The 21225-nt window shown below is 51.3% G+C and overlaps 1 protein-coding gene across 5 annotated transcripts in view; it reads right to left on the bottom strand.

The window, feature by feature from the left end:
• The window catches only part of Sez6l (seizure related 6 homolog like), a 183744-nt gene that overhangs the window by 61569 nt on the left and 100950 nt on the right, over positions 1-21225 (bottom strand). For 4 of the 5 annotated variants that reach the window (XM_045133126.1, XM_045133122.1, XM_045133123.1 and 1 more), the window contains exons 2-5: positions 8432-9025; positions 6326-6459; positions 5631-5823; positions 2871-3056 (exon numbers count right to left, since the gene is read on the bottom strand). In XM_045133126.1, coding sequence (XP_044989061.1) covers positions 2871-3056; positions 5631-5823; positions 6326-6459; positions 8432-9025 — 1107 coding nt within the window. The remainder of the gene's footprint in view (positions 1-2870; positions 3057-5630; positions 5824-6325; positions 6460-8431; positions 9026-21225) is intronic. The other variant, XM_045133125.1, reaches the window with a different exon arrangement.

Below are 21225 nucleotides of genomic sequence, written 5' to 3'. Positions count from 1 at the left end.
GTGGTGGCTTGAATGCATGACCCCACAGACTCAGGTGTTTTTACATTTTTTAAAAAAAAATTGTTTTGAGCTGGGGAGATAGCTTAGTGGTAAGGTACTTGCCTCCAAAGCCCAAGGGCCAAGGATCGATTCCCTAGGACCCGCGTAAGACAGATGCATAAGGTGGCACATGCACCTGGGGTTCATTGGCAGTGACTGGAGGCCCTGGTGTGCCCATTCTCTCTCTTTCTCTCTCCCTCCCTCTTTTTCTCTCTCAAATAAATAACTAAAAATAAAGTATTAAAAATTTATTTTATGAGAGATAGAGAGAGAGAGATATAGAGAGAATGGGCTAGACAGGGCCTTTAGCCCTGCAAACAAACTCCAGATGCATGTGCCATCTTGTGCATCTGGCTTACGTGGGTCCTGCGGAATCGAACCTGGGTCCTATGACCTTGCAGGCAAACGCCTTAACCGCTAAGCCATCTCTCCAGCCCCTAGGTCTTTTTTTATTAAGGCTAAGCTTGCAGCTTGAGTCTCCAGTGGTCAGAGCCCTGCTGGGGAAGAGGTGTGTCATCGGGGACGGGTCTTGCAGCACAGTCCTAAAGTGTGTTCAGAGCAGCCCGAGCGCTGACTGCTGGTGTCTGCTGCCTGTTTGATGGCGTCTCTCTGCTATGAGTCTGTGGCAGTGTGCCGGCTTCTTCCACCATAGATGCTGCCCCCTTGGAACTTATAAGTTTGAAATAACCCTTTCCCTCCAGTAAGCTGCTTCTGGTTGAGTCTTTGTCCCAGCAACGAGAAGCTGACTGCAACAGTTGGTCGCCATCACTTCCTGGTGCATGGTGATGGCCTGGTCTGCCTGATGACTGGGCAAGTGACTTCACTTCCAGGAGACTCATCTGTCAGATGCCAGGAATTATTGCTACAGGATTTAGCCGTGCAAGGTTTCTATGAGGGATGGCACCATGTTGGATGAGCTCAGCCAACTGATGACTGGCCAACCAACTAGCCAATCAAATAACAAACCAGGAGCAGGCAGTCATCCCCAAAGCCCAACTAATGAAAGAAACAATCACTCAGACTTCATCAAAACTAAAACAAAAAACAAAAAAAAAAATCATCATAGGGCCATGACAAGAGATAAAGAGAGCCGGGCGTGGTGGCGCACGCCTTTAATCCCAGCACTCGGGAGGCAGAGCCAGGAGGATCACTGTGAGTTCAAGGCCAGCCTGGGACTACAGAGTGATTCCCAGGTTAGCCTGGGCTAGAGCAAGACACTATATATATAAAAAAAAGTGGCTGGAGAGATGGCTTAGTGGTTGAGGCATTTGCCTGTGAAGCCTAAGGACCCAGGTTCAATCCCCCAGAACCCACGTAAGCCAGATGGACAAAGTGGCGCATGCATCTGGAGTTCATTTGCAGTGACTAGAGGCCCTGGTGCACTTATTCCCTCTCTCTAATAAACATAAAACCATTTTTAAAAGGTAAAAAGAAAACTTGCAGAAGGGGAATTCCACGTCTGATGAAGGTTTACAACGCAGACTCTACGAAAAGCACCTGCCGCACAGCAACAGCAAAAACCAAATAGCCTAACTCACCTGCAGGCAAAGGCGTGAACAGACCTTTCATCAAAGAAGACGCACCCATGGCTGGTGAGAGTGTGGGAGCATGTGGGAAGGTGGATGGCATTGGTGGTAAGCAAAACCACATGAAGGTGCCTTTAAACCCGCTCTGCTGGAAAATAGTCAGTGTGCTGAGGACTGACCGCTAGACTGAGCAAGGAAAATGGTGCAGGTGCTGCAGGAAACAGTTTGACAGTTTTTTAGGAGCTAAATGGCACGGCCCAGCAATTCTACTCTGGGAGTGTGTCTACGGGAAATGAAAACTTACGTCCACACAAAACCTTGCCTAGCAAGTGTTCCTAGCAGTATTATTATTATTATTATTTTTGGAGGTAGGATCTTGCTGTACTCAGGCTGACCTGGAATTCAGTATGTAATCTCAGGGTGGCCTCCAACTCATGGTGATCCTCTACCCCTGCCTCTTGAGTATCTCTCTCTCTCTCCATATATATATATATATAAATGACAGGTAAAAAGTGGAAACAGGGTGTTGGAGAGATGGCTTTGCAGCTGAGGTGCTTGCCTACGAAGCTAAGGACCCAGGTTCAGTTCCCCAGTACCCATGTAAACCAGATGTACAAGGTGGCACATGCATTGGCCGGAGGCTCTGACATGCCCATTCTCTCTCTCTCTGCCTCTTTCTCTCCCCTCTCTCTCTTAACTAACTAACTATCTAACTAACTATCTAACTAACTAAGTAACTAAGTAACTAACTAACTAACTAACTAACTAACTAACTAACTAACTAACTAACTAACTAACTAACTCAAGGTAGAAACAACCCAGGCTTTTACTGATGGGTGACTAGATCAACAGAATGTGGTTATGTCCATACAATGAGATACCCCTCAGCCACAGACAGGAATGGTACACACCACAACGTGCGTGGACCTTGAAAACGTTAGTGTACGTGAGAGGAGCCAGCCACAGAAACAACCCACGTGTGATCCACTTGCGTGAGCTGCCAATGGGCAGGCGTACGTACGGACAGAAGGGAGACTGGCGGTTGCTAGGGGCTTGGCAGGGGAGAGAGACGGGGAGGCCTGGGTCTCCATGTGGCACCCGAGACGTTTGCATAGTGATGGCGAGCACGTACTGAGCATTTTCAGGGGTGACGCTCACTGAATTTGCGTTTCGTTTCAATAATGGCCTCGCTGGAGTAGCAGTGCATCTGGAGGGGACTTCTTACTGAGAGCCAGAAGTCACTCCAGAGGACCCCGGGGGTGGGGTCGGGGAGGGCCTCAGTGGTCCCTGTGGACCGGAACGTACCTGAGCAGATGGGCTCGGGGCTGCTCCAGTGGGGCTTGGAGGCGTTGATACAGGTCAGCACTTTGGCGCCCTGCAGCTCGTAGCCCAGGTGGCAGTGGAAGTGGGCCACCCCGCCCGAGTGCAGGTCCATCACGGTGACGTCCCCGGCTTCCGGCCGTCGGGGAAAGCTGCAACTCAGCATGAATGCTGGGGAGAGACAAGGAGGTCTGCGGTCACTGCACGGGAAGGGAGACGGCGAGGGAGGGTGAGGAGCTCCAGGCACAGCGAGGGCTGGAGGAGGGAGCTTCTGTGATGCTGTCTGGGGCCCGGTGCGGAAGCTGCCAGGCCAGCGCTTTAAGTCAGGGCTCAAAGCTCCCCACCGTACCTAGCCAGGGACGGCAATTTTGGGGTGAGAAATGAGCTTTAATATCTCCTTGGAGCATCACTCCATGCAGACGTAGAATGGCCTTTTCCTGGGGCATGAGGGGAAGTTATTCCCAGCTGCATATCTAAAACAGGTTTGTGCCGATGGTCAAGTGCAGATGCTTAGAGCAGGTGACGCTCGGATCAGGTGATGCTCTGGGATGCTGACCTGCAAGCAACTGGCTGGGGCACGAAGGGCATGGGCTTTGCGGGGCGGGGGAGCTGGTGTGGTTGGTAATCTGACTCTGTCATTTAGAGACTGTAAGACCTTGAGATGTCAAGGTGACTCCTCCCACCTTGACCTCGTGGTCCTATTCCTTCTAGAGGAGCTGGCAACTGTCCCCACATCTCTGTGGTTGTGAGAATGAAATGGGACCATGCTGGGCAGGGTCTCCTGAGCACATTGCCCTGTGTGGCTAGCCTCTGTGGTGAGGGCTAAAGAGGCACACATAGTCTGGTGCCAACTTCACGCTGGCTCTCCAGCCCAAGCTCTCTCTCAACATGCCAGTGGGAATTCCGTGAAGCCCAAGACCAACACGCTCTCTCTGTCTTGCTTTTTAAATTCCCAGCAGCTATACGGGGTAGACTTGACGTGGAAAGGTGTGATTAGGCAAACAGTGGCATATGCAGTGATCCACCAGGTTTTAGGAAAAAGAGAAAGAGGGAACGAAATAGGGAATAAAGAAAACTGAGCTTTTCCAGATGTTTGAACTGCCACAGAGGCCAGCGAGCAGGCTGACAAGGGGCAGGGGACGAAGAGGAACAGGGGGAGGATGGAGAGAGAAGAGAACGCGCGTAGAGGGCTGAGGGAGAAAAGGAAGGAGAAAGGAGGGAAACGAAGGGAAGGAAGACAAGAGACAAGAGAGGAATAAAACCCAAACGCTCTTTGATTGGACCTGAGGCCTATTCCATGGGAGAGAATTCTTGTCGGGTACTGAAAACCTCATGAAAAGCCCATTGCTGGGGAGGCCATAAGCCCTGGGAGGGGGGAAATGCCACTGTTGCCTGGATAAATTGCCCTCTGAATACTTCTGTTTATGCCCATATATTAATAGTACTTTCATTTTTATTTTAATTTGTTTGAGATACACACACACACACACACACACACACACACACACATATATGTATGTATGTATATATGGACAGAGAGAGAGAGAGAGAGAGAGAGAGAGGGCCTCTAGCCACTGCAAATGAATTCCAGATGCATATACCACCCTGTGCATTTGGCTTACATGGGTACTAAGGAACTGAACCTGAGTCCTTATACTTCATAGGCAAGCACTTTAACCATTGAGCCATCTCTCTAGCCCTCACTTTCACTTTTGGTTAGAGAAATTTCTCTTTTCAGGTGGCAGTGACCACTGGGGTGCCTCAAAAGTCACCATAGCATCGAGAGGAACAGACAGAGGAGTGTTCGTCTCTGAGACATCTCTATCACACCTTCCAAGGCTCAGGGGTCATTATGCAAGAGGTGGCAGAAAGAGTGTAAGAGCCCAAGGGAGGACTGCTTACAATGTTGTCGTCCAGACAGAGTGGCCACGGTATTCATGACCTCGCAGTGGCTGACACTACCTACACAAGACCCGCATAAGAGCAAGGGGAAAATGTGACGTCAAAATAGAAGAAAGACTAGCTGGAAAGGAGAAGGGACTCGGTGGAGGGGGAGGTTTGAAAGGGAGTAAAGGAAGGGAGGGGATTATGATCCATGGCAGATTGTCGTTACTTATGGAAGTTGGTAATAAAAAGTTAAAAAAAAAAAAAAGAGCGGGATGAACAGGAGGTAAAGAGAGGGTCCTCAGAGTCCCAGAGGAAGAGCCCTGGGGAGGAGTGGGCTGTCTCAGCGTCTCTCGGCCCGTCCGCGATGCCAGCTCTAGAACTGAGCCTCCACGAACTTGCCAGGAGAGGCGGCTGGCTTATTTTCATTCATCTCTTTTGGAGCTCTGCTGTTTCGCCCTGTATGAAACTCATCAACGGGTGTGGTGTGACGGACGCACTCTTAGAGCCTGTGACTTTCTCACCCAGGGCACCTACGGCTGACGTCACATCTGATGTCCATCTGCTGCACTCCTTGTGACCTTGACCTTGCACTTACTGCCAGCAGTGGCCAGGAGACACTACTGCACGCCCATAGTAGGAGTCCACTCTTCGAACATTATTTTGGTTAGCACGACTCGGCATGACCAGCTTCCTCACAAAATTGTGTATGTCACAGTCTTTACCTCTAAGCACGTTACCCTCGGAAGGGGCCTGTCAGATTGTCAGAGGGGGTCCCTGGCACAATATCCTGAGAGCCTTTGGGTGTCGAGAGAAACCAAGGCCGGCAACTCCATCTGGTCAACCCATGCCCGGCCCTACCCTGGTAATGCAGTTGGAAGGTCCCGAGGCCGTCGTCCTGGAAGGTCCGGAAGTAGACGGAGATGGTGTTGGTGGGGCTCCGGATCACCTGGCCCTCCACCAGGAGCGTCTGGTTGGCCAGGACGGTGAGGGAGGGGCCGTCCACGCCGCGGATGGAGAGCAGCTCCCCCTCGGACAGGTTCACGCTCTTCACCTGGGCAGGAAGTCAGAAAGGGACCCGGGGTGTTGGAGAAGAGCGGTGGGGGGCGGGCTCCAGGCTGTGTGGAGCCCTGGTTCCTGGCACAGTGCAGGTCAGGTCAAGGCGCAGTTCCTCAGCAAACACGTGCAGACCAACGAGGGATCTCCTCTCTAGGGGACCACTCTCTTACGTGGAGGCTATACAGCAGGAAAACGCACCCCCTTCCCCAAGGGGCTTATTGCTTCTCTTTCTAGGGCTGGGAAGAAGGGGCATTGTGAACAGGGTGTTAAAGGACTTTACTTCTGGCTAAGATGCCTCACAATTTATTTATTTATTTTTTTATCAACATGTCCAAGTTATTTCAGTGAGGCACACTGAAATAGTAGGGTACCTCCTACTCATGTACCAAATCCCAACTAAAATAGCTCTGGCTAGAACGAAGGGAGATAGTGAGGTGACCGACACGGTCCTTGGAGCACCCCTGCCAGGTGTGGGGGTCGCGGCCCTCAGCGGCTACCTGCAGCTCCACCCCGTAGCCGGTATAGACCGTCACGTTGTACGTGCACTCCAGGAAGTTGCTGGTCGGCAGCGGCGGGAAGTCGCTGGAGTCGATGTAGCCCTCGGGGTTGGAGAAGCTCACACTGCAGAGAGCTGGAGAGAAACACGCTCGTAAATAGCCAAGGACCACGCAGACCCCAGCCCGTGCATCAACTCGCAGATGGACCGTGGGGTCGGGGGGGGCCAGGCCTTGGCACGGGGGGTGGGGGTGGGGGGCGCTGTTCTGCCGGTTGTACCATTCCATCCAGTAGACTCAGCTTCACGCAGAAGAAGTTTCACACCTGCCTCAAAGATAGGTAAACAGGGCTGGGCATGGTGGCGCACGCCTTTAATCCCAGCACTCTGGGAGGCAGAGGAAGGAGGATCGCTGTGAGTTTGAGGCCAGCCTAGCACTACAGAGTGAATTCCAGTTCAACCGTGGCTACAGTGAGACCCTACCTTGAAACAAACAAACAAACAAACAAACAAACAAACAAACATCATAGGCAAACAAATGCATCGAGCGGGGCCGTGTCTGGGCTAAGCTCGCACAGCGAGCTTGATTCAGACCAAAGCTGGCTGTTTAACGAGCACCCCTCTGCGTTTGTCTACAGACAATGCATGCTTGGCATCGGACCTCTTCTGCGGGAGAAGGGTTGAGCCCGGAGGGCTTTGCATCAATGCTACAGACACAATCAGTGGTCTGCCCATAGCTCTGCAGCTCCTGCGATGTTGAAGTCCACAGAGGCTCGGGGGTGGGGTGGGGGAGGGCACACCGGAAAGGGTAAACAGGCTTTGGGTTGGAGGGATGCAGCTAAGAGTGGAGTGCTGACCTAGCTTGTCCTGTAGCCGCACACGCCCACGCACAACACACTCAAAGTAGAGAGACAAAAGGAAGGTCTGTGCACTTTGCAGAGGCCTGTGTCTCAGCAGATCGAAGAATTATGTCTTTTTGTTTGTTTGTTTGTTTTTCCGAGGTAGGGTCTCACTCTAGCTCAGGCTGATCTGAAATTCACTATGCCGTCTCAGGGTGGCCTCGAACTCACGGCGATCCTCCTACCTCTGCCTTCCTTCCAAGTGTTGGGATTAAAGGCGTGCGCCACCATGCCCGGCTAGATTGCAGAATTGTGTTTCCAAGAAAGGTGGGTTTCATCCTGAGCATTTGCTGTGTGGCCTTCAGGGTCTGGCTATCTGAATTTTAAATTTATTTAATAGAGACAGAGAGAAAGGATGGGCGGGCCGGGGGCCTCTAACCACTGCAAATGAGCTCCAGACACACGCGCCGTACATGACATACGTGGGTCCTGGGGAATAGAACCTGGGCCCTTGGGTTTTGCAGGCAAGCGCCTTAACAGCTGAGCCATCTCTCCAGCCCTGGTTATCTGACTTTTATTTTTTTTATTTTTTTATTTTTATTTTTTTTTAAAGTGTTAAGGCTGATGGGCTCACGCCTTTATTTTATTTATTTATTTATTTATTTGAGAGCGTCAGACACAGAGAGAAAGACAGATAGAGGGAGAGAGAGAGAATGGGAGCGCCAGGGCTTCCAGCCACTGCAAACGAACTCCAGACGCATGCGCCCCCTTGTGCATCTGGCTAATGTGGGACCTGGGGAACCGAGCCTCGAACCAGGGTTCTTAGGCTTCACAGGCAAGCGCTTAACCGCTAAGCCATCTCTCCAGCCCTATCTGACTTTTAGAACGGGGCTGTTATTTTGGGGTTGTGGAGGCCCGTAATCCTAACACTCAGAGGGCTGAGGAAAAGAACGGTGAGCTCCAGACATAGCCAGAGCCAGTCTAAAACAGACAAGCAAACAAACAGATCAAACCAAACAAAACCACAGATAGCTGGGTCTGGGGGTGCAGTCTTGTACTCCTGGCTACTGGGCCATTCAGGAGGAGGGTAAGTTCAAGGCCAGCCTAAGCAACCGAGCACGCTTGGTCTCAAAGTTCTCAAAGTTGAAAATAGGGCTGGGGTGTATCTCAGCGGTAGCCTGTGTGAGACCCCTGGCTCAGCCCCAGCTCCGCAGAAATAAAGAAATCCGAAGAGCCGTGATGAGCTGCCTGGCCGGTGTGCCTGGGCTCACCTGGGGCCTGCTCGGTGGTGATGACTGTGGTCGTGACGATGGTGGACGTGGTGGTCTCCTGGCTCTCTTCTGAGGCTGATCCTGTCAGCTCGTTGTCACCTTTGTCCACCGGGCTCATGGGGCTGGCGTCCCTGGGGGCTTCCTGGGCCTCTGCGGGCTGTAGGGGCTCCGGCCGCTCCGGGATCGTGTGCGCCAGGACAGGCTGCGTGGTGAAGGGCGAGATCTGCAGCGGTGCGGGTGTGGTGGGCCCCGAGGGGGCACGGTAGGGGTCCTCTGGGGGATAGGGCTCCTCGGTGGCCGAGGCAGGGGACCCCAGCCTCAGTAGTTCCGTGGAAGTGGCCTGGGGCCTCACCTGCTGCACAGACTTCCGTCTCTTCCTGGGGACCGGGGTGTTCTCCGGGAGCAGAAGCGACAGGTCTCTGGAGTCGTGATGTGCGGAGGGCTCGGTCCCTTCCAACCCCAGCTCGCTCATCTCTTCCCCTGACTGTGAGGGACTCTGGGGGGCCAAGGTGACCCCCCCTTCTCCGCTCTCCAGCACTTCAGAGGGCAGAAGGTAGGTGGCAGACGGGTCCGCTTCCCACTGTGGGCCGGCATCTGTGGAAGAGAAAACCACAGCCGTTAGGGGTGACAATGAGCTGACCACATCAGCCTCTGCGGAGAGCCAGAAACCACCATGTCCGCTGCCATCACCACCACGGGCCTCTGTCCTGCCAGCTGTGAGGGTGGCCTTTCAAGGGTCATACCCAAGACCCAGAAGCCAGCCTTTAAATCATCCTCTTTTCTTTCCCTCCTTCATCCACTGTCTTCCTTTTTCTTGAAGATTGGGGGGAGGGTCGGAGTTGGCGCTAAACATAAGGACTGGAGAAGCCATGGCCCAAGCCTGGGAAGGCAGTAACTGGATGGTCAGAAAAGTGGAAACAGTCACACTGATGGTGATCATCGCTTAGAAAGAGAGGTGCGTGTGAGCAAACCGAACAGGGAGGTTAGGGTTGGAGAAATGGCTTAGTGGTTAAGCGCTTGCCTGTGAAGCCTAAGGACACCGGTTCGAGGCTCGGTTCCCCAGGTCCCACGTTAGCCAGATGCACAAGGGGGCGCACGCGTCTGGAGTTCGTTTGCAGAGGCTGGAAGCCCTGGCGCGCCCATTCTCTCTCTCTCCCTCTATCTGTCTTTCTCTCTGTGTCTGTCACTCTCAAATAAATAAATAAAAAATTAAAATATAAAAAAGAACAGGGAGGTTAGATCCCCAACATAGTCTGCCAGGTACCACTGGGAAGGTTGTTCACTGCACAAGGACAACTAGCTGAGAGCTACAGCCAGGGCGTGACCAGGCACTCACATCCTGCCCACGCTCGGCGCACTCAGGCTCCTGGACACAGGGGACACTTTCTGAATGAAATCCTACAGGAGTGACCTCATGGGAGACGCCAACATTTGACGATGATCCCAGACAGACTCGTAAGAGAGGGGATGTGTGGAGCCCGGGAAGGCCTGCCGTCCTGGGTGAAGTCAGCGCAAAAGAGGAGTTGTGAGGGAGCGGAGAACACAGGGACGGGGGCAGGGCGGGAGAGGGAGGAGAAAGGAGAGGTGAGGCCCTAGTCGGCCTTGCCGTTCTACGGCTGATATCTGTTTTAGAAAGTAAAACCAACTCCACGTGGTCCTTGAATTACGATGACATTGCCACACAGCACATCAGCTCAAGTGGGGAGCATCATAAGTTGAAGATACGTGGAATGTGAGATCCCATCCTGTCCGCCTCACAGCTGCTGGGTGGCAAAGAAGAAAATGCCCCACACTGTCAGCCCTGGGAGAAGACCCAAGCCCAACATTCCAAGGTGATTTCCCCCAATGCATATGGCTTTTGCACCCTCTTTGGGGTTTGAAATGAAAACTTCTTAAGTTAGTCAGTTGCAAGCAGAGAGAGAGAGAGAGAGACAGTGAGAAGAGAGACAGAGAGAATGGGTGTGCCAGGGCCTCCAGCCACTGCAAATGAGCTCCAGATGCATGCACCATTTTGTGCATCTGGCTTTACATGGTATTGGAGAATTGAGTCCAGTCTTTGAAGGCAAGTGCCTTAACCACTGAGCAAACTCTCCAGCTCTATTTCTTTCTTTCTTTTTTAATTTAACTTAATTTATTTGACAGAGAAAGAGATAGAGAATGAGTGGGCACGCCAGGGCCTCCAGCCACTGCAAATGAACTCCAGATGTGTACGCCCCCTTGTGCATCTGGCTAACGTGGGTCCTGGGGAATGGAACCTGGGCCCTTTGGTTTTGCAGGCAAATGACTTAACTACCAAGCCATCCCTCCAGCCCCACTTTTTATTTTTAATATTTTATTTGTTTATATGAGAGACAAAGTGGGGGGCGGGAAGGAGGGAAAGAGAGAGAATGGGTGTGCCAGGGCCTCCAGCCACTGCAAACTCCAGACACATGCATTTCCCTGTGCATCTGGCCTTTGTGGATCCTGGGGAATTGGACCTGAGTCCTTTAGCTTTGCAGACAAGTGCCTTAATGGCAAAGCCATCTTTCCAGCTCTATTTTTTAAATCTCTCTCTCTCTCTGTGCATGTGTATGCCATGGCACAGGTGTGGGAGGGTTGAGGGTAAACTGAGGTATTTGTCCTTGCCTTGTGCCTCCTTTGAGACAGGGTGTCTGGATCAGGTTAGTTTCTGGATTCTTCTGGCTCCTCCTCCATTTGCTGAAGGCACATTGGGGCCACCGATGCATGCACCACTTTGCATCCAGCTTTACACGGGTGCTGGGGAAAGTTGAACTTGGGCCAGCAGGCTCAGGCTTCAAACAAGCATTTACACCTGATGAGCCATCTCCCCGGCCCTCTTTGGTTTTTAAAAAAATACTTAAAAAAATCGTTTATTTCTACTGTTAACATAGGATTAAAGTCTCTATACCTCCTATAATGAACAAGTTGCCTGTGTGAAGGAAGAAATAGCTTTGAGTGATTGTAGGGAGAGTTTAGACTTAAAGGCACTGTTTTCAGAAGATGAGCTTTGGAGTCAGTTTCAAATGACCTCGTGGACTGAGCAACTGAGTACCCAGAACCCCAAGTGTGTTTTCTGTCACAAGGGAAAGTTTCCAAGCTATATTATACATACACACATATATATAGCAGAATAGCCCATTAAGTGTGCCTAGTGATGGATTCCTGTCAAAGAAAGGCAGAATGAGGAAGGAAAAGAGAAAATGGGAGGGGTAATGAGAGAGTGGGGAAACCTATTTCCACGGAGAAATAAATAGAATTAAGTACATCGGTGTCGTGGCTAGATACCTGACAAGAAGCCACTTAGGGGAGGAGGGGTCTCCTGTGTCTTGTGGTTTCAGGGGTGTTAGTGGGATTGGCTCTTGGCTCTGGTGGGAGTTTGCAGTAGTTGCTTGTTCAAATCTATAAAATATTTTTATTTATTTATTTGACAAAGAAAGAGGGAGAGGGAGAGAGAGAGAGAATGGTCACGCCAGGCCCTCTAGCCACTGCAAACAAACTCCAGACGTGTGCGCCCCCTTGTGCATATGGCTTACATAGTCCTGGGGAATCGAACCTGGGTATATTGGCTTTGCAGGCGAATGTCTTAAACGCTAAGCCAGATCTTTAAAGGCTTTAAAAAAGATTATTTTCATTCATTTATTTATTACAGACAGAGAGAGGGAGAAAGAGACAGAGACAGAGAGAGAGAGAGAAAGAGGGAGAATGGGCATGCCAGGGCCTCTAGCCACTGCAAATGAACTCCAGATGCATGTGCCACTTTGCGCATTTGGCTTTGCTTGCTCAAATGTAAACAAGATATAGATAAAGAGAGAGAGAGATTGGTGCTCAGCATGCTTTTCTTTTCATGATTCAGTGCAAGACCCCCGCATATCTGAGATGGTGTTGTCCACATTCAGGATGGGTCTTCTCACCTCACCTCAGTACATTCTCTCTGGAAAGTTTTGCAGTATTTTCTTTTTAAATAAAAAAAAATTTAAATTATTTTATTTATTAATTAAAAGAGAGAGAAAGAGGCAGATAGATAGATGGGGGGGGGGGGGCAGAGAGAATGGATGCACCAGGGCCTCTAGCCACTGCAAATAAACTCCAGATGCATGCACCACCTTGTACATCTGGCTTATGTGGGTACCAGGGAATCGAACCAGGGTCCTTAGGCTTCGCAAGCAAGTGCCTTAACTACTAAACCATTTCTCCATCCATTTATTTATTTATTTGAGAGAGAGAGAGGGAGAGAATGAGCACACCAGGGCTTCTAGCCACTGCAAACGACCTCCAGATGCATGCGCCACCTTGCTCATCTGGTCCTATGTGGGTACCGGAGAATGGAGCCAGGGTCCTTTGGCTTTGCAGGAAAGCACCTCAACCGCTGAGCCGTCTCTCCAGCCCCTGCAGCATCTTAAATCAGAACAATCCTATGTTGAATGGTAGTGGAGTCTGGGGGGCCATCACAGCTACTGTAAGGAAGGGCTGGCTGGGGGCTGCCTGGCAGAATTGTGCTGGAATTTGGAGCTTCACTTCTCCTGGCGGTGGCGTCCCCTGGCGGGGTGGGGAGGGGGTGTCTGGGCTTGCTGGGCCGGGCAGTAGAGTCACTCATTGTTGCTTCCTGGGGCGGGGGTGGCGGGGCCGCCATCATGCGGCCAGCTGCTCTGTGCAGGACACTCAGGATTGTGTCCCCTGCCTTGTGAACGCTAAGCTGGGAACAAGCGCTGTTATCATGTTTGCCCTCATCAACATGATCACAGCCCCTCCCTCTGGGTGTGGTCAGAGTGTCCCTGGCTATGTGAGAGAGAGAGAGAGAGACTCCATCATGGGGACAATGGCCCTCAGATTGACTACTGTCCTTATCCATTTTCCAAGGACAGTTGCCGGGGCAGTTGGCACTGTCGCTTACGTTTATTTGAGCAGCAGCTGGAAAGGCTCATCTGCTTTCGTGGGGTGGGTGGGGAGCCATCATCTGCGCAGGCTGCAACAGTTTGCAGGCGGCCGCCACAACCCACCTGCTGTGTGATGTCTGTTACCATCCACCTTCGCTCTGGGACCCCAGGGAGCGTGTATCATGGAGGAGAGGATGGGTGGCGGCAAGAGGGAGGGCCAAGGACCTCTGAGGTCGAATAAGGTTTCCTGCTCCAAGGTAGAAATGCAGAGGCTTCAGCGTTAGGCCTGGGTTCAAGTCCTTCCAGCTGCTGCCAACCCGTGAGGGAGGGGGCATAGGCCAGTCAGCCTTTCTGAGGCTCCATGTCCTCTTTGAAGATGTGTGTTTTTTTGGTAAAAGCCCACAGCTTTGTTTTTTGTTTTCTGGGGATTTCATCTTGTGATTGATGGGGACTGTCTTTGTAGATGGTGGGATGAGAAGAAGGGACTGAAACAGCAGAGGGTGCCAAGCCAGGGCATCTCGCACTGGGTGCCTGCGTGTGACCGGGGCTGAGGACCTGAACAGGTGTCCTGTGTGGACCACTGCCCATCAGCGTCATTGCGGTCTTCCTGCCCTCTCTCTGTGGGGCTGGTTGAGTGGACAGCCAGACTAGACGTGACATCAGGGCCTTCCTGCTCTGACACACTGTGGGGACGAGAATGACCGTGCCATGGACGGTCAGTCATGTTAACTCTGCTAAATCAGGCAAGGTGACAGCTAATCAGATGTCCTCTGATCACAGGGGACATAGGAGGGAGCTGGGGAGGGAGGAGGAGGTGGGAGAGGAGAAGGAGGACATGTCACTTTGAGAGCTTCCCTGGGCGGATGAGCGGTCACTTGCGGGCCAGTGCACCCTGACCACGACTGCAGTGGCAGGTTTAGTGCTTTGTTCTGCCTGCTGCATAGGCACCTGGACATGCAAGCACCATGTGTGGCATCTGTTACCTCATTTAGCTCCTTTTCAATCTTTATTAGGGAGAAAATTATGTTCCTACTTGGCACAGAAGCAAATGGAGGTTTAGGGGGTGCAGTGTGATTTTTTTTTTTTAAATTAAGGCTGGAGAGATGGCTTAGCAGTTAAGGCCACTCTCCAGAACCCACGTAAGCCAGACACACAAAGGTGAGGCAAGCGCAAGGCTGCACATGACCACTAGGTGGTGCAAGCATCTGGAGTTCGATTGTAGCAGCTGAGACCTGGCGTGCCAATTCTCTGTCTCTCTCTAAAATAAAAAATTAAATTAAATTAAATTAAAAAGGCTAAAAAAGTTAGCTTTAAAAAATTTATTTTCATTTACTTAAGACAGAGAGAGAGTGAGAGAGAAAGAGGCAGATAGAGAGAATGGGGGCACCAGGACCTCCAGCCACTGCAAACGAACTCCAGACTCACGCACCACCTTGTGGTTTAGTGGGTACCGGGCAATTGAATCTGGGTCCGTAGGCTTCGCAGGCAAGCACTTTAACAGCTTAGCCATCTCTCCAGCGCTGCAGTGTGATTTTTAAGAACACACAGCCAAACTGGGGTATAAGCTTTAATTTTCCTGGCCTCAAAGACTGTGCTACTTACTGTCTGTCTGCCTGCTATCCATCCGTCCATCCATCCATCCATCCATCCATCCATCCATCCATCCATCCATCCATCCATCTATCTATCTATCTATCTATCTATCTATCTATCTATCTATCTCATCTATCTCTCTCTGCTGCTGCGAGTTCAAAACCAGCCTGGGCCATTAAGTGAGTTTCTAGGACAGCTGGTTTTGAACTTGCAGCAGCAACTCTCCAGCCTCAACCTCCTGAGCTCATGGATGCCAAGCATGCACCACCACACCCTGCCCAGTATCTACTTTAGGAGCGATTGCCACTTGCCACATCCTCCAGGTGACAGGACGTAATGGGCTTGTGAGGCTGCGACAGCTCTGGTCTTCCGAGGTCAGTCATCTCCCGGGGCACCCCTGGCCCCTTATGGCTTGGACACCACCGAGAGGAGCAGAACGAAATTCAGGAGGAAGAATGGATTCTACAACTTCACTCCTCCGCCATCATATCCATGCTCTGTGGCCCCAGGGGGACTGGGTACCGTTTACCAGAGCCACAGAACCCTGCAGGAGGCAGGTCTAGCTGGTGGAGAGCTGTCCCGAATCCCTCACCCTCCAAAGAGCTTTCTGATCCAACCCCACGCGCATCCGCCTCCACTGACTTCCTCCTCTGCCCACACAGGCCTCCTCTTGCTGGTGGCCTCTCAACCTCGGGCCACACTCAAGGCAAAGGAGATGGGAGTCTGTGGTCCGTGGCTCTTGTTCCGATTGCTCAGCCCACGGGCTCGGCCAGTCGAGAGGCTTGACAAATACTTTCCCGCTGGGGATCGGTGCAGACCGGATTCTGGGGCTTTCAGAACTCCAGAAAGTTAATGATTTGCTCTAATGGGCTGTCTTTTCCCTGGGTACTCAGTGGCCATTGAGTTAAATGCTCTCCTTTGCAGAGCACTTAAAAATCTCCGTTGCAGTAGACCCGTTCGCCTGGGCCTTTCTTTATCACGTCCATTCAGTGCTGTGGTCAGATGCAATCCATCAAACCACACATCCAACCACCTACACGTGCACCAACCCATTAGTGAAGGTATAGGTACCGATTTTCCCCTCCAGCTGACCTCAGCAATGCAGTGGGCCCTGCCTTTAATGATTTGAGGAGACAGACATGCCAGTGACCACATAGAGATCACACAGAGGGGAAGAGGTTTTAATTAAACACATCACCAAGTGGCTTTTCTTTCCAGGCATAAACCTGAGCAACACAAAAGTCCACTGGGCATGTGTCCTGCCATCCCATTCAGGAGACTGTCCCTCTGTCTCTCCCTCATTTCTAAGTTTGACACAGAGATGGGCGGTTGGCTCAGGAAGCTACCATTTATATATTTGTTTATGAGAGAGAGAGAGAGAGAGAGAGAGAGAGAGAGAGAGAGAGAGAGAGAGAGAGAGGGAAGAGGAGAGGAGAGAATGAGTGCACCAGGGCCTCCAGCCACTGCAAACAAACTTCATAAGCATGTGCCACCCTGTGCATCTGGCTTACATGGGTCCTAGGAAATTGAACCTGGGTTCTTAGGTTTCACAGGCAAGTGCCTTAACCAGAGCCTTGCCGAACCATCACCTCCCTTCTCTGTATACCTCTTGGTTCTTGTCACACGAGCCTTATGGCTTACAGTCCTTTAGAGGGTGACACATAATCCTGCCTGTGTGACATGAGGCTTGCAAGTGGCTGCCAGCCAGCAGGGACCCTGCCATCATGGCCATTCTGACAGAGCACTCAATCACACGGCCCTGTCATTAAGAAACACATCTCCTTGCGGAAGATTCCACACGCTTGGGCTGCAAGGTCACTGAGAAATCAAGCTGGAGCTGAGCTGAAAACCTGTAGACCCACTGACTGAAAGCTGGGAAAAGCTATGCTGCATGCAGCTCTAAGGGAGAAAGAGAAATCATTGGTGGAGATAAACAACAGTGGACACTGTAAGCCTTAAGTTGGGCCGGTGGACAAATGAGCCAATGGGTGTGATGGTGGCATGAATGTTATGGGGGAAACCAGCCGCTCTCTAATTGGACTGGAGGCCCACTCCACAGGAGGAAATACATACCTGGTACTGAAAACCTATGATGGGAGAGGCCATGAGCCCTAGGGGTGTAACGTCTGCTGCTGTCTGGCTAAATGTATATACTGTGCTCACCAAACTGCCCAGTAAGCACTTCTCTTGATGTTCATACCCTTATATTAACACTACTCTCACTTTTGGTTAGAGAAGCTTCTCCCTCTTTTTTATTTTCCGAGGTAGGGTCTCACTCTAGCCCAGGCTGACCTGGAATTCACTATGTAGTCCCAGGGTGGTCTTGAACTCATAGCAATCCACCTACCTCTGCCTCCCGAGTACTGGGATTACAGGCGTGCGCCACCCCGCCCGGCTGAGAAGCTTCTCTTTTCAGATGGCAGTGACCTTGGGATGACCCAAAAGTCACCATGGTGCTGAAATGTGACAGAGGAGTGCACTGAAACATCTCTATCACATTCTCTAAGGCTCAGGGTCCATTGCGGAAGAGGTGGCTGAAGGAATGTAAGAGCCAAAGGAAGGGTAGGACTCCTCACAACATGCTCTTCCAGACACAAAATGGCCCGGCTACCCATGACCTCACAGCGCCTGACACTACCTACACAAGACCCTCGTAATAGGAGGAAAAGATGATGACATCAAAATAAAAGAGAGACTGATTGAGAGGGGGAGGGGATATGATGGAGAGTGGAGTTTCAAAGGGGAGAGTCGGGAGAGGGAGGGAATTGTCATGGTTTATTATGTATAATTATGGAAGTTGTAAATAGATAAGTTTTTTTTTTAAAAAGAAAGACGTGCATCTGACAATATTTCAGTCACTCAAAAAATAAGTTACAGACTAGGACAACAGAAGTCAGTAATGTAAACCTGCTGCCGGAGAAATACCGCACAGCCCAGTCCTTCCTGTGACATTCTCGCCTTCCCCTCTCCTTTAAAAATTTTTTTTCTTTCATTTTTTATTTATTTACTTGAGAGCACGCCAGGGCCTCCAGCCACTGCAGACGAACTCCAGACACGTGCCCCCCCTTGGGCATCTGGCTGACGTGGGTCCTGGGGAATCGAGTCCTTAGGCTTTGCAGGCAAGTGCTTAACCACTAAGCCATCTCTCCAGACCTTCCCTTCTCTTTTTAAATATTTTAGTTATTTATTTGGTGGCGGGGGGGGGGAGAGAGAGAGAGAGAGAGAGAGAGAGAGAGAGAAAATGGGCATGTCAGGGCCTGTGTAGCCACTGCAAATGAACTTCAGATGCACATGCCACCTTGTGCATCTGGTTTCTGGGGAATAGAACCTGGGTCCTTAGGCTTCACAAGCACCTTAATGGCTAAGCCATCCCTCCACCCCTCTTTTATTTTTTGTTCAGTTTTTTGAGGTAGGATTTCACTCTAGCTCAGGCTGACCTGGAATTCACGATGTAGTCTCAGGGTGGCCTTGAACTCATGGCGATCCTCCTAACTCTGCCTCCCGAGTGCTGGGATTAAAGGCGTGCCCCACCATGCCTGGCTGTTCGTCTTTTTTTTTTTGAGCCTCAGCCTTTTGAGTGCTGGGCTTCCAGGTGTATACCATCATACTTGGCCCTGGCATTCTCCTCTTATCTGGAAGTAACTAACGTCAGGAGTGGGAGCTCAGCATTCACATTCATCATGTGCATTTGCTTTTCTTACCATTATTATTTACTGTCACTCACGTGGAGGGTCAGAGCTATTTGGAAGCCAGTGGCTAGTCCCTCTCTGGGGAGGAGCTAGCTGAGTAAGCCACCTGGTGGGATGCCGCTGGCCTTAAAGGGACAGATCTTTGCTGGACAGCAGAGAGACCGACATGTCCAGGACCCAGGGGTCTCCTGCAGGAACTTTCCCCACAGAGAAGCATCTCCACATGTTCTGAATGCGTGCGCTAAGCCTGAGCAGGGTACAGAGCTTGTTGGGTGTGGTGGGGTGAGTGGGGCCTGGTTTTAGGAAGTGCCCCGAGATTATATGGGAAAATTGCTGCTTTATACCTCTTAGCAAAAAGAAACATTCTGGGCTGGAGAGATGGCTCAGCAGTTAAGGCGTTTGCCAGCAAAGCCTAATGACCCGGGTTTGACTCCCCAGTACCCACTTAAAACCAGGGGCTCAAAGTGGTGTGTGCACCTGGAGTTCTTTTGCAGTGGCTGAAAGGCCACGATGTGCCCATTCTCTCTGTCTGTATCTCTTCTCTCAGTGTCTCTCTGCTTGTAAATAAATAGAAACATTCCTTTTCTTAAAAAAGAAAACCTTAAAAGCTGGGTGTGGTGGCACACGCCTTTAATCCCAGCGCTCGGGAAGCAGAGGTAGGAGGATTGCCATGAGTTCGAGGCCAGCCTGAGACTACATAGTGAATTCTAGGTCAGCCTTGGCTATAGCGAGACCCTACCTCAGAAAAGCAAAAGCAAAAACAACTTAAGAAGCAAGATAGTCACAATGTTGAAGATTGTTTTTTCTTGTGTAAAAATGCAGAGAAAATATGATCACACATATTAGCATTTTTCTCATAGTGTGTGGTAAGGAGACTTTATAAGGAGACACAGGTGCCCAGCTCAAACCTACAGGAGGATGGGTGTGGGTGCCCGTCCAAGCTGGGATCTGCACCCTTCCTTCACCAGTGACCAAGCTGGTTCTGTCCAACCCTTGTGAATTTTGGGGCTAAAACCATAGGTGAGCGAGAAGAGATCTCCACATTTCCACTGCAAACTCTGGCTGGATCCTCCTGAAGGTGTTTCCCCACCTCTCTTACTACAGGCAGGTTAAGCAGGAGACTACCTTCGACTCCAGCACCTTGGCTTCCAGCTAGAGCCACCGTTCATCCACACGGCATAGCAGGGACTTGAGGTCCAGAAGGTGGTCCCACACCTTTCTTTTTTACTTGTAGGTAGGGCGTCAGCTGCTGCTCACTTCCCACCACGTCTCGCAAATCAACCCTGAATCAGAATCTCTCTACCAGATGAGCCTCCTGGAAGTTGGTCACATGATCTGAGTTTGTGTTTTAAGTTGGAAAACAAAACAACAACAAAAAAAAATCCTCAGGGTCAGTGGGTAGTTCTTTCACGACGTCAAATCAGATCGTTCACAGCTTTGCTTAAATCTACCTGGGACTTCCCATCACAGTGAGAACAAGACCAAAATCCCTTTTAATGGGCTTTAGAGCCTTTGAGCGTCTGGCTCTGGATGGTCCAGTCCAACATCTGTTATCATCTCTCCCCTCCCGCTGCAGCGTGACCACGCGTGTTATCTTCTCCCCGCTGCCTCTGAAACATTCCAAATTCCCTTCGCCTCGGAGCCTTTGTACATCTCTGCCCGGGGCTGTGGTTGTCTGTGGCTAGGCCTGGCTGGTGGCATCGGCTCACCTTTTCCAGAATGTTCCCCACCCCACCCACACACACTTTCGACCTTCTTCTCTTCATAGGCCTTATTCCAATCTGAATTAACCCTGGTGAGTTCTCCTGCTCTCTGTCTCCATGAACTAGCTCACGCCGGCACAGCATCCCACCTTTGACTACACCCATCCCAAGTGCAGAATAACTGGGGTGCTTGGAACTGCCGAGGGGACCCCAGCCCTGCTCCCTGAGTGCCATTGTCACACCCACGGAGCTGTGATCTGTGCCTGTACCCCCCTCAGCGCTCAGAGAATGAAACGTGGAAAGCAGAGGTGTGTCAGCCTGGTTTATTCTGGGGGCGGGTGTGCCCCCTGCCATCTACTCCGGTCTCCTCCCCGGTAGGAGAAACCCAGGGCGTGTCTGCTGGGTTCATCAGAGGATGAAGGGAGGGGAGAGGTGGAGAAAGGACGGGATGACGTAGGAGGCAGGAAGGGGAGCTGGGATAGGAGACATACTCTCATCTTTGAATACCTGCCACGCCTGGCACTCAGCGGATTCCTGGCGAACATCGAGGGAGAGTAAGGAGGGAGGGCTGAGGGGCGTTTAGCAAGTGCTCAGGAGGTGACACACTTCCTTCAAGCCCCTTAAGTTCCGGAATTCTGAAAGGCGGGCGGGGAGAGGGATTAGACCTGCCCTGCCCCAGATGTGGGTGGCAGGGCCTGAATGGGACAAAAGGGAAGGAGGAGAAAGCCAGCCGATCAGAAAATGGGAACCTCTGGGACCTTGATCCAGGACAGACCCTTCCCTCTTTACCTGTTCCTCTCAGGAATCGGTCACACCAACAAAGAGTGTACTACAGCCAGCGAGTGGACAGAAAGGGGAGGCTTGGAAGCGAGCCCGTCCCTGCCCCCGAGTCCAGCTCTGCACGGCGGACCCCCACATAATCACGCTTGCAAGTC

This window comes from Jaculus jaculus, chromosome 13 (genome assembly GCF_020740685.1).
Source record: "Jaculus jaculus isolate mJacJac1 chromosome 13, mJacJac1.mat.Y.cur, whole genome shotgun sequence".
Lineage (NCBI taxonomy): Eukaryota > Metazoa > Chordata > Mammalia > Rodentia > Dipodidae > Jaculus > Jaculus jaculus.
The sequence above is the reverse complement of the archived record's forward strand: the minus strand, read 5'-3'. Positions and strand labels throughout refer to the sequence as shown.